The 13,240-nt window shown below is 44.3% G+C and overlaps 1 protein-coding gene across 1 annotated transcript in view; it reads right to left on the bottom strand.

The window, feature by feature from the left end:
* Positions 1-13,240, bottom strand: part of LOC121284432 (protein diaphanous homolog 3-like) — a 784,525-nt gene that overhangs the window by 118,176 nt on the left and 653,109 nt on the right. Inside the window, exons 26-27 of the mRNA XM_041199892.1 lie at positions 6,847-6,942; positions 6,296-6,355 (exon numbers count right to left, since the gene is read on the bottom strand). Of these exons, the coding sequence (XP_041055826.1) occupies positions 6,296-6,355; positions 6,847-6,942 (156 nt within the window). The remainder of the gene's footprint in view (positions 1-6,295; positions 6,356-6,846; positions 6,943-13,240) is intronic.

Raw genomic sequence — 13,240 nt, 5'->3', positions numbered from 1 at the left:
CATGGCAGTGTGCCTAGAATGTTGCAAGGCGCCTCAAAGAGGATAATCATCAATCTCTGGCTCTCACATGAATGTCTGGGGACTGATCTGAATCTGGACTGCAGCATCTCTCCACAGGCCATCCCTCATGCAAGAATAATGTTCTGGCCTTATCCTCATACAGAGTCCCCAGCATGAGATTGTTCTTTAAGGCGCTGTCATCTGTCACTTTCAGTCATGGATGTGAGCCTGCGAGTCAGGTCAACTTTGTGTGCACAGAAAGAGCTTCAGCAACACCATCATGTGATTCTTGACAAGAATTCATGACCCAGCCTGCGTCTGGAGCTTCCCAAATTCACATCCAGCATTGCCTTGGCACCTGGGTGTGAGGTGGCTCAGTAAAACTTGACACAACATTTAGGCATTACTTAGTAACTTTGTTGATAATAAAACACACACAGCACATGTAGTGGAGCATCATTCTGATCCCATTTGAGGCCTCCGCATTTTAATTCCCATTGTTTCAGATACACACAATGAAACTTGGAACATTGATGGCACTGTCACAATCAGGTAACCATGTTGATCGCCCATCGGAGAGCTAGTTCAGGGACTATGTCAAGCCACGCTAGCCAGACCTTCAGGTCCAAAGCAGCACCCTCCCAGTTAATAGCCTGGCATAAGGAGCCTAGACACACACCTCTAATTTCACATAGTCGTGGCCATCTAGCAGACATTTCAGGAGTCACTAAGTGTTAGCTAGGTTCCTAGCTCTGCATCTTGTAGGTGGAGAGTGGGAACTACTATAGGGGTGATGTCTAGCTGTATGCGTGGTCATGGAGTCACGCTATAGGCTGCCATGAGTGACTAAGGTCCCTGACTATTACTTGAAATGTAACCCACACCAAAGCCTGACAGACATTACATGGAGGCCATTGAAAGAAAGACCAAGTTAGAATGACTCCAATGTGGGTCAACATTGAAACCTAGAAGATCTACATAGACCAGTCTCCAGTACAGCAGCATCAGGGGAATAAACACAACTAAAATTGACATTCATGAGGCCACATGATATGATCCTCTGACCCAAGTCTAAGGTATGCACTGTCCAATCACCATGTCGATAGAACTACAAGCTTTGCTCATGTCACTGATGTGGACAGAAAGGTGATGCACTGTACTGAGATTGTGCGAGACACCATTGACCTGAGGGACATGATGGGAGATAAATGTGGGGTGGTGGGGGGCAAGAGTCACATTTGTATGACCTCGGAGCATTGCATCTGACAGAAAAGCCATTCACTAGATGAGAATTTCAGATAAGCAAAATATATTTACACCAGTGCAAAGTAAATACAGTGAATGAACACCCATGCCACCGCTGTGCTCTCAATATTTCTTAATTTTTCCGACTCTACTGCTATGTCTTGGTGCATCCCTGACATCCTCAGCAGAGGTGGAGGCAGCCTGCCAACTGCTATGCCCTGTTAAAGGCCTCTGACAACCCTGCTGTACCCCTCCATATCTTTGGAGCTTCAACATCTCTCTGAGGGCCAATTCCAGAGGCTCATATTTGGACTCAGCAGGAGCCTGGCCTCCAGCAGTCCTCCGAGTGTCAGCGACTTTGGCTGTCCCTGCTCCTGCCTGCTGTGGACCATAATCTATGCTGTGCTCACTAGATGGTGACCCCGAGCCTGCTTTAAAACTAGGTCCCACTGAGGTTATGTGTCTCTGTGCTGGTGGAGATTGCAGGTGAAAGCATTGATGGCTCTACATTCAGTGGGTCCTCAGGAGCCTCAACCAAGGTGGTTTGGGGGTTGGGGCTGCTGGTGGTGTGCTCCTCCTTTTCTTGCTGGTGGGTGTAATGAGGAAGAAGAGATAATTAGTGATTGGCTGGATAGTCACCTACATTAAATAGCACTCACAGTTCTGGTGGGTGGGCAAAGACTAATGGAAGGGGCCTCACTGGCTTGTTGGGAGACACCAATCTCGCCTTCGGCACAGGAGTGGTCCCTGTCGTCGCCAGCCAGCTCTGTTGCCTGCTCTTCAAAGGGCTGAGTGGCCGGAGCTCTGGCATTCCCCCTCTTGTTTGGGATCTCTCCCTGTTGTTGTGGGTGATCTTGTCCTGCATAAAGGCAGATGGACAGACTGAGCAGGATGGATGCCAAAGCAGGTGATAAGCATGCCTGCCTGCTGTGTGTGTTGAGTGGAACTCTAAGGGCTGAAGATCCAACTTGTGCAGAATGTGACAAGAGTTGAAGATGTTAACGTGTGTGTGAGAGAATCAATGATGATGTCCCTTGTGCTGGCAGTGTGAGAGATCCCAATGGATTGTAACCCTGTGAATGCCTGATGGCCTTATGAGAGAGTGAGTTGAGAGTGAGGAGAAGGTTGGCTTACTCTGGTGGAGCGGATGAGATCGTTCATCCTTTTTTGGCACTGGATAGTGGGCCTCTTCTGAGAAACGCAGACGCTGAGCACCCTGGTGACTTCCTCCCGAGCCATGGTGGAGGGTGGACCTCCGGCTCCCACCACAAGGGTAAAGGATGTCCTGCTGGTCCTTGACTGCCTGGAGGAGTGCTGACAGTCCCTTGTCGCCAAACTTGGGCACACATGGTTTGGCTTTTCTGGAGGCCATTCCAGCATTTGCCACAACATGTCCTGGGCTGCAAAGAGTGAATGTATGTGCAGGTGCATTTAAATATGGTGCCCGGAAATACAATCCGGTGAGGTAATGGCAGGGTGGGTGAGTCCCAGTATGCTCTGCCCCACGAGTTATGACATGTTCATTCATGCATACATAATGAGTTGAAACGTGGACATTCTGGTGTGGCAACCTGACATAACGGCCAGAGGAAACTGTGCTGGCTTTCCCGCCAGCCACTGTATTTTGTCTTCATCCTAAATCTTTGCTGATTATTTTTCAATTGAATAATTTGCAAATTTAAAAAAGGGGGCTACATACATAGACACACACATACAAATTCTTAGCGCACTTTGAGGCAATGCCTTTTACGTCATTGTTACACTACTAAGTCGACTCAGTACATCTATGTCCAGAATAAAATGACATGAAAGATATAGTTTGGAAAATAATGATCAGCTGTAAGTTTGCATATGACCTGCTGTAAATCTATCTTAATATAACTGATGATCACAAATTACTGCATTCATGACGATTGTGGGAACATTTTATAAAGTCACTGCTTATTTCACTATAGATTTTTAAATATTAAATTGGGGATTAGTTAGGATTTGTTTTCCTGTTTTATGTGGAACAATTATTTTATAACACATACTGGCTTCTCTAACATGGCTTTAGTAAAAATGTCACAATAGGATACTGTAGTTCATTCTCAATCTAACACATGCAAATTGAGCTAGTAATAGCAACCATTGAGTTTTGAAATGCAAACACTTATCGCCTTAGGAGATTTTCTGAACTACACAGATCTTTCTATGAATGTTCTCTTAACTTCTGTTACTGTTGTGGTGATACTTTGAAATTCTTGCTCAACTTGCACCACAGTTTAAAATCATGGCCTTCTGGTGCTTGCTATTAGCATAACACCATTTTTAAATCATGTTAACATTTTTTTAAATGAGCAAAACCAGGAATGGTGATACAATAGGTCTAGTATTATTCATATGTAATAGAAATGAATAAATATTTAACTTAAGGTCAGCAAGTATATTTTACTGTGAAATCTATAAACTTTACATTATTTGCCTGAAGTCTGTTCTAACTCAGTGACTGACAAACATAGCAAGAGCTGATGTCAACCAACAGAGAAAGCCTGGAAACAGATTAGCCAGTGAGCTGTAGCCAAAAGCAGAGCAAGTAGAACACAGTCAGGGTAATTTTCCCCCACAAATGGTGGTTCCTTTTGCATTGGAAGAGTGCATTGTAAATCCCTTAGAGGACTGTGTCCTTCACTTATTTTTGCTGCCAGATGTTTTTGATAATTCAACAAAATAAAAAATCTTTTGATTTGTTTTTATGAAGAAGGAATGTCATTTCACAACAAGGAAACAAAGTACTTATTGTTAAAACTGAAAATTTACAATCAATTTCAACTATCCATAGAGACAACTACGATGTTACTTTACTAGAATATGTTTAACAAAAAAATGCCCGGTACACTATTGATTTTCTGTGCTCTGTAAACACTGTTTGTATTTCATAGTTTCTTCAAAACACACTGAAGGCAGTAAAGGTTATTATGGTAAATGGGATAGCAATTGTGTTACCTTAAGTCTTTTAAGCTTTTTCATGATTGGCTAATCTTCATAGTGAGGAATAGTATCACAGTGAATGGAACGGTTAGGAACTTTGTTGGTTGGTACCAGAATCTAGCATTCCAACACCAGAAATAGCAAGAATCCAGTGCAGATTAAGATTATCTCTGTTCTGACCCAATAATTTACCTTAGCCCAAACTCTGAATAGCACCCCTGGCTCCACAGGGTCCATCATTGCCATATTTTTGCTTGCCATATGACCTACATTTAAGGTTTCTTGTAATGAGGCTTTCAATCAATGTAAGTTCAAGTATGTGCAGCTTTGAGAAGCATGTAGTTGGGAATTGGGCTGAATTAATTTCCTACCACAATTTCCTTTGTATGCCTACAGCAAGCAAAAGCAAGAATGTTGGACTATTGAATGGGATGCAGACTCTGATGAGATTCTGCTCTGAAGTGAGAGTACACTGCAACACTTACTCCCCCAGCTCCACTCATTTTGGTGCATTTCTTGTGGAGGATTTTTATGCTGTGCATTTTTATTAAATTAACAAATTGCACAAAAGACAGTGCTGGCTTGAACAGAACAATCATTAACATGCATCAGGACATTTTCAAACCTTAAATTTCTTTTTTGATAGAGAAGATGATTGAAAAATCATTTACTCCAAATAGTTAACAATTTTTTTCCTTTAAAAGATGTAAATTTCAATGCAATTCCAACAAAGGAAGTAACAAAGTTAACTCAAAATAGAGGCAATTTTTTTCCTAACATACTAACTAGGCAAAAAACAAGTAACAAAATATGAAAGAAAAAGTAAAAGCAATGATTTTGCAGAAATTCACCAAATGCCATACATTGAGATTAAAACTTGGTTTTGAAGCCTCAATAGCTTTCAAGTTTGCAGTAGTGCAGTGAGTGTTGGTCCTGAAAGTTACATGGCACCTTGTCAGGAAATTTGATAGAGGTGTTCAAAATCTTGAGGGGTCTGGACAGAGAAGGTAGGGAGAAACTGTTCCTATTAGCAGAAGGATCGAGAATTAGAGTACACCAATTCAAGGTGATTGGCAAAAGAAGCAATGGTGATATGAGAAAAAACATTTTTATGGAGCTAGTGGTTAGGATCTGGAATGCATTGCCTGCAAGTGTAGTGGAAGCAGATTCAACTGCGGCTTTCAAAAGAGAATTGAGTATTTATCTGAAGAGAAGAAAATTGCAGGGCTGTGGGGAAAAAGTAGGGGATGGGGACTAGCTGAGTGGCTCTTACAGAGAGCCTGTATGGGTACGATAAGCCAAATGGCCCCCTTCTGTGCTGTAACCTTTCTAAGATTCTATACATCCCTGCAGGTCAGGACGCACCTTTGATATTGCCAGTAATCCAGTCCACATTTTGGAATTAATTTGGGTTGATCAATCTAAAGTAGCACAAAATTGTGCTGCGAAATCCTAAATTATCATGGAAAATAACTTATATATACATTAGAGTAATTGTCTGAATTCTGTTTTAGCTCAATGACTGACAAACATAGAAAGAGCTGAGCTAAACGAGCTGGGAAAGAAGCACAATATTCACGAAGACGTATGAATAGAATGACAAATTAAGTTACATTTATGGAAAGTTGGGACCCAATCCAGATAATTGGCATACGAGGTAAACAGAAGATGCAACGTTAAATGGGCTTTGTTGACCAGAAGATGAAGCTTATTTCACTAAAATATAGTTTATATGAGATCGGAAGAGGTTTGAACATAGCCTAGTGGGCTGTTTAGTCCATTGATTTTTACTCTCAATCTTAATTTAAAATTCTTCAAATGTTTTTCAAAGCCCACTTGTAGAATAAAGTGTTTACTAGGCTTTAATGACACGATAAATGAAATTGCATTAAACCAAAAAAATTTGTGTATGAAAGGCAGCTTTGAGTGGATCCCTCTTGTGTGCAAAAATTGAAATACAGTAATATAAAGTGGTTCATTTGTATGAAAGTAGATGGAAAATACAAAAGTCTTGCAAATAATTCAGGTGAATTGGGCACAATTGAAGAAAGAAGCATGCATATTAGAAAGTCATTTTTACCCTGGTTCCAAGCCTTCAAAACAGGCCATTGTGAATTTGGACTTGTACTTTGTCGAGTATCTGTAAGAGCCAAAAAACAAAGTGATGAAAGTGAAATGGCAGTTAATAGTAAAATGTGTCAAAATATTGAAAAATGTATAATTTTTAGGATATTCTCTAGTGGTTACAAATAGCAGGCACATAAATTAAATACTTCACTCATTGAGAGACTTTGTGAATTTTGATAGTTAATTGTATCAAGGCTACAGGGATGAATGAGTTACATATGTTTCTGAACATGAAACATGTCATAATGAGCACACAAAGTTTACTTCACAGCTCTGATTTGCAAACAAGTACTGACAACAGCCAAGTGGAATTAACATCTTTCTGACATTAGCCATCAGAAGAGGAAGATTAAGTATGCTCCTGGCATTGACAGGTCTGCACCCCACAGTACCATGCCTCTTTATTTTAGTCTCTTTTCTAAAAAGTTTATTTTCTGGGGAACAGCATGAGCACTATCTGCCTTAACTCCCTTAGAAGCAACATCAAATAGGTACAGAACTCACCTTTAGGCCTTGGTGTCCGTTTTCTTCGGTCTCTGAATGCAGCACCTGACTGCAGGGCCTCTAGCAGGCTATCCATCACGCCTGTCTCATCACCCTCTGTGGAAAAGGATTGAGGGAATTTTATCAGCCCTGAGGGTTACCATAGCAATGTCAAAGAGAACAGGGGAAGATCACTATGTTATGACTAAAACCAGCAATTTCTGAACTAGACAAGCCCTTAACTTTGTCATAAATCAGCTTTCTTTTTTTTTAACCAAGATTAGTCATGTTTTAGGTTTGCTCATAGCCATTAAATAAAGACCAAAGTTGAATTGATTCACCTGTGACTATTGCTTTCAGTGGGGAAGATCAACAGCTACATCGAACAGATTTTGTCACACAATGAGATGCATAACAACTAGAACTGCCTGCTAGTTTTCGCATGTTAAAGAGCTCCACTGCTAATAGACTGCAGTGCTGATTGAACAATTGTCATGGAAAATGAAAAGACTTATTCCACAGATCAGAAATAAAGGTCAATGCAATCTACTATTTATGTCACATTCTTGTCATGTTCTCTCTCCACTCCACTAGTCTCACAGAGATGATGAGGCTGGCATTAATGCAATCAATCATTCTTTAACACATCTCAAAAGCTAATACTTCCTGTATTGGCATTTTGTTTTACAGACAAGCAGGTTTATATCAGAAAACAAAGGTTTTATCTAAACAAATCACCTGCGAAAGGTTGAGAACATTGTTGACCTTTATTTACTATATGTAATTTAAATGGAATCACTGTTTCAGGAGATCATCTGTCATTTGAAGCAAACAAATTATCTATTATATATTCCTTGAATTCAATGTTAGCTAATTTTACCTAAAAAACCTATGTGTAGCAGCAAGAAAATAAAGCGATTATGCTCCTCTATGATGTAGCAAGTGGTCTGGTCAATAACCAGCTGAATAAAAAGATCATAATATGAACTTAATATTGATACATTAGTTCTGTGCAAATATTTGAAGACAGGTTTAAAACAAAAAATCTTAAATATTTTAGTTGAACTATGCTAATAGGGTGAATTTATCATGTTGAGTATGATGTACTTTTGCAAGCATTACAAATATTGTGGCCTGAATTTTCACCATGACAGAGAGTGTCTCTGTTTTATCCAAAATGGCGCCGAAATCTGGAAGTACCACTCCTGAACCCAGCGCCTACCATTTTCACCAGGGGAGGTTGGGGAGCGGGAGCAGGAACGGGTTGTAGTTTTCACATCCGTGGTTTACATATTGAAGTGCTACTGCCTTTAAACAGATCTGATTTTCATAACTGGGGGGTCCAAAATAGGCTTGTGAGCTGTGGGTCGTGCAGAAGGTCTAAAACTGCCTGAGCTCTTTGGAGAGATATGGTACCCTTTTGGATGGGCCCAGGGACAACTTTGGGAAAGATCAGGTGCTCTTTGGGAGATTTCAAGTGCTCTTTGAAAGAGGTAAGGTGCCCTTTGGGTTGCTGAAAAGAAGACATGAAGATGTGTAAGAAGTGGATAAACCCATTGGAACTGTCAAGCTGATTGGAATTGTAAAGCTGTCAAGGGAACTGTTAGGTTGTCAAGGGATTTAAATTTCCTGACTTTTAATTTTTTTGGAAGAAAAACTCTGTGCCACATGAAATAAAACAATGCTTGCTATTTTACTCGGTCTGTTGGCATAAACTTGAGTGTTGTCATTACAGGATTTGTGGTGAATGACTGAATTGACAACCTATCATTATCACAGTGGGGTGCCTGCCAGTTCACAGTTTGACTGACAGCTACAAGTGCTTATACAATCTTTGAAGTGGGGCTATGAATACAAATGCTTGCTTAATAACGGATTAAGTAGTTGAAGGAAGTAAATGTAGTGATTGGGTTTTTTTTAAATCGTGAATTCATCAATAGACACATAAGAGCTTTAATTTATTTAATCTCAGGATGAGTTGTGAGGTCTGCCCATGGTGGATACTGGGTGAGTTGGCATGGATAGTGTAATGGCAAAGTGTGGTAGGTGGGGCGCATGGCTTGGCATGGAGGGTATGAAAGGCCAAGTAGGGTGGGTAGAAGAGCATAAGTTGGCATGGAGGGTATGAAGGGCCACAGAGGAGTGGGTAGAGGCACAAAGGTTGGCATTCTAGGCTTCTCAGCCAGGGGAAATATCCTCACATCATCTACCCTGTCATGCCCCTTTAGCATTTCAACCCTTTCACCTCTTACTTTTCTGAACTCTTGAAAATAGAGGTCTAGACCACTCAATATCTTCCCTTAGGACAAGCCCATCATTGCAGGAATCAATTTAGTGAAACTTTGTGGCATTCTCTCCAATTTCTTCCTTAGGTGAGGAGACCACACCAGTTATGGTCTCACCAAGATTTTACTAATTGCAGTAAGACTTCTTGTATTTCATTCCTTTTATAATAAACACCAACATACCATTTACTTTCTTAGTTGCTTGCTGTACTTGCCCATTAATTGTGATTCTTGTACAAGGACACCCAGGTCCCTCTGAATACCAACATTTCCCACCACTTAAAAAATATTCTGCTTTTCTATTTTCCTACCAAAGTGGATAACTTCACAATTCTCCACATTATTTACCTTCTGCCATGATTTTGTCCACTCAATTAAATTGTCTATATCCTTTTGTAGCCTCTTTGCGCCCTCTTTACATCTTAGTTTCCCTCCTAATTTTGTAACATTAACAAAATAGGATGCATTACACTTGGTATTCTCATCTAAGTCTTGGGGCTGATTTCCAATATGGGCTTGCAAGCCTGATATCTGGGTGAATTCCAGGTCCTGACCCTACAAAGTGAGCTGTGTTGCTCTTGCAGCATGAGCTTTAAATGTAATCAGCCAGGAGGTGACCTTGACACAGAAGTAGAGGCACCGAGCACTTAAGGAGATGGGAGGTTTTCTTGATATTGTAGTGATCAAATCATGCCCGCACAGATAGTTGGTCTGTGGACTCTATTTTTAAAAGGGAAGCAAAATGGAATATTGGACACTGTACTCTCTTAAAATGGTTTCCGGAAAGTCAGGTGACTGGTTTGTCATTTCTGGAGAGATAGAGACAATGGACGGAATTTGCCGAGACCGCTGGCGGCGGGTGTGATATGTAGCATGCGCGGAAAACATGGCACAACCTGCTTCACGACGGCGTGAAGACAGGTTGCAATTGTCCGATCAGCCTGCTAAAGGTGGGCCGCGTTTCCTGCCATCGGTCAGCGGGGAGCTAATTGTAATACATCAGCATATAATTAAAAGGCCGTCCTGCCAGGCTCTTGGAACCCGGTTGTATCATCCATCCACATCGGCGGGAAAGCAAGCTGAAGTGTTTCACAACAATATGCAGGCCACGTGCACTTGGTGGCCTTCACTTTGGGGGAACTGAGGTGAGTGAGGAGCAGCATTCTCAACAGCTTGCCTGTTGTTTACAAGGCGCAGGGGGCAACTGATGCCTGGCCTCAGAGGCGGCTGCTGAGGCTGCGGCGGGGGTGTGTGTGTGTGTGTGCGTGTCTGAGGGCAAGTGCTGGCTAGCCTCGGAGGCGACCATTGTCGGTGTGGCGGGGGGGGATCAAGTGCTTCCCTGGCACTGCATCCCACGCACAGACATCGAGGTGGGGGTGGGCAGGGTAAGCGAGGGAAGTGGCCACGCATTAGGGACCTGTATAAACTGACCATGCCTCTGCAACTAAGACAGATCAGGCGCAGCCACAGTGATATGATTGGGGTCAGGCTCCTAGCCTGCCTGCCCACGCAAGCAATACAGAGGCACCAAAGGGCCACCAAGTGCTCCATACCTTACATCATCCCCCGAACCCCTGGCACAGATTTTGAGTACGCCACCACTTTATTGGACCGCGGAGCAGTTGGACTGCACACGTTGTACAATCTCCTGGTCAATGCTGGCCACGTAGCAGCCACTGCTGGAGGCGCTCACAGCCTCTTCCAATCTCAGCATCCTGGTTTGGACCAGTGTCCCCCACGTCGCAGGTTGACAGGGCAGCCATGTAGCGCACTCATCTCTGGCCATCTGAGGGGTGACCAGCACTCTCCGGGAAGGGTTAAGGGGTGGTCACACAGGGCCAGGACAGGTGCTAAGTACAGCCATGATAATAACTTCTCTCTTTCTTTCATGCTGCAGGAGGACCACGTCAGGATTATGGATCCTGGTGACCTAGCTGTATGCCTGATGGCCTACAGAGACCGTAGAAGACTGAGGAGAGAGTGAATGAGGTTCCTGCCTTTGTGCAGCCAGGTGCAGCAACCTCATGAATAAATGGCAGCAGGGGCTCCTGCACACGTTGCCCAGGAGCAACAGCGAGCTGTGGCTGGTCGGTGCCTAGTGACACCCAGTGTCTATAGATGCTGCCTGCCACTTACTGCAGGACTTGGCGCCTAGGGGACATTGAAGTCATCCACTGTCAATGGCTGTGAAATTGACCGCGGCACTCAATTTCTATGCCAGTGGCTCCTTTCAGGGCTCCACAGGTGACCTTTGTGGGATTTCACAATCCGCAACCCACAAATGTACCCATGAGGTAATGGGTGCAATCTTCTCCATGGCACACAATTTTGTGCATTTTGCCTAGGACCGGGACAACCAGGACGCAAGGGCCATTGACTTCGCCCTGATCTTGAGATTCCCACAGGTGCAGGGTGCGATTGACCGCACCCATGTGGTGCTCAGGTCTCTGTCGCCACACGATGGGCTTCATCAACAGCAAGGGCTTCCACTCACTGAACGTACAGCTGGTATGCGACCACCAGAAACACATCCTGCAGGTGTGCGCATGGTTTCCAGGGAGTGTGCACGACGCCTAAATCCTGAATCGCTCGCAGATCCCTGCAGTCTTACAGGGTCCACAGAGGCTGCAGGGTTGGCTTTGTGGGGACAAGGGCTACCTGCAGAGGCCGTGGCTGATGACACCCGTGTGGCAGCCTCAGACTGCAGCACAGCAATGTTATAAGGAGGCTCATGCAGCAGCTCGCAGTTTGGTGCATCGGGATGCTAAAAATGCGGTTCCGTTGCCTGGACTGGTCTGGTGGAGCCCTGCAATACAGAGGGTGTCACGCATCGTCGTCGTCTGCTGCACCCTTTACAATTTGGCGCTGCAACAGGAAGAGGAGCTGGCTGAGAAGATGGAGGAGCTGCACATCTCCTCCGATCAGGATGCCGCTGATGGGGATGAGGCTGAGGGGGTCCTCACTGTGGAGGATGACGACGACATGCAATGGGTTGTCTCCATAGATCCTCAAATCGCAGTTGTGAACGTTTGACGCTGGTCTGGCTTATGGCAGTGCCAATACCCTCTGTGAGGATGCTCTTGTCATGGAGATGCAGTGGAACCCTAAGAGTCGCTGGATCACAGGAGGATGATGACAACATGCAGCGAGGACACTCCATAGATCTTCATGTAGTCTCTGAGAATGTCTGACTCCTGTCTAGCTGAGGGCAGCTTGATTGCGCTCCATGATCAGGGCCATCTCAGAGATGCAGCCCTGAAATTTTAGATGCAGCTGATGCTGTGTCCACCTTCAGCATCTCAGCCCTTCAGGAGCTGGTGCACAGCATCACTGGGTGCAGATGCTGGTGTGATGATGGCCAGCCCCACCTTAAAGGAGCTGAGAGCACACGAAGAGTATGAGAGAACTCTGTGGCACCTGCCCACTACATTCTGGCAGCAATGACCAGCACCGCTGAGGTGCAGGCATCAGTAATGTTTCCAGGGAATGTGAGGTTGGATCATCACTGTGGTATGAAGGATGCACAGAGCACAGGGAAGAGGCCCTGGATTGAGACACCTATCTTTTATCTTGTGCAGAAACGTTTCACATCTGAGTGACAAGAACACTGCTCATCCGAACAAGGAGCTACAGGCAGGGAGACATTGTTAGGAGTTTATTGGCAATAGTGGACAGTACGTACAAGTGATCAACATTACCTAACTTTCCTAACCCTGCCGCTATGTTTAGGTGCTCCCCGGATATCCACAGCGGAGATGGAGGCAACCTGCTGACTGTGACCCCTTGTCCGTTTTGCTTTTGGGGTGCGTCCTCTGGAGGGCCAAGACCTGGAGGGCCCCGGCCTGCTTTCTGGGTCCTGCTGTGTGGCAGTGGCACCCTCCTCGGCCTATGAAGCTGGAGCTGTGGAAGTCACAGGAAGAGGGAATTTGGATGGTCCAGTCACTCCCAGAAACACCTGGGTGGATGGCCACGGAGTGTGCACCTGCTGATCCTCCTCCCTATGGGTGCCCAAGGGCCCCTGTATGACTCCGAGCGGAAGGGGTAGCTGGAGTGAGATCGAGCTACCCAGCACCTCTCTAGTGTACACACTATTGGAGACCAACTATGACATCAGCATTGGAGTTAGGCCC

Source organism: Carcharodon carcharias, chromosome 11 (genome assembly GCF_017639515.1).
Source record: "Carcharodon carcharias isolate sCarCar2 chromosome 11, sCarCar2.pri, whole genome shotgun sequence".
Classification (NCBI taxonomy): domain Eukaryota; kingdom Metazoa; phylum Chordata; class Chondrichthyes; order Lamniformes; family Lamnidae; genus Carcharodon; species Carcharodon carcharias.
Note: the sequence above shows the minus strand (reverse complement) of the source record. Positions and strands in the feature narration are given on the sequence as shown.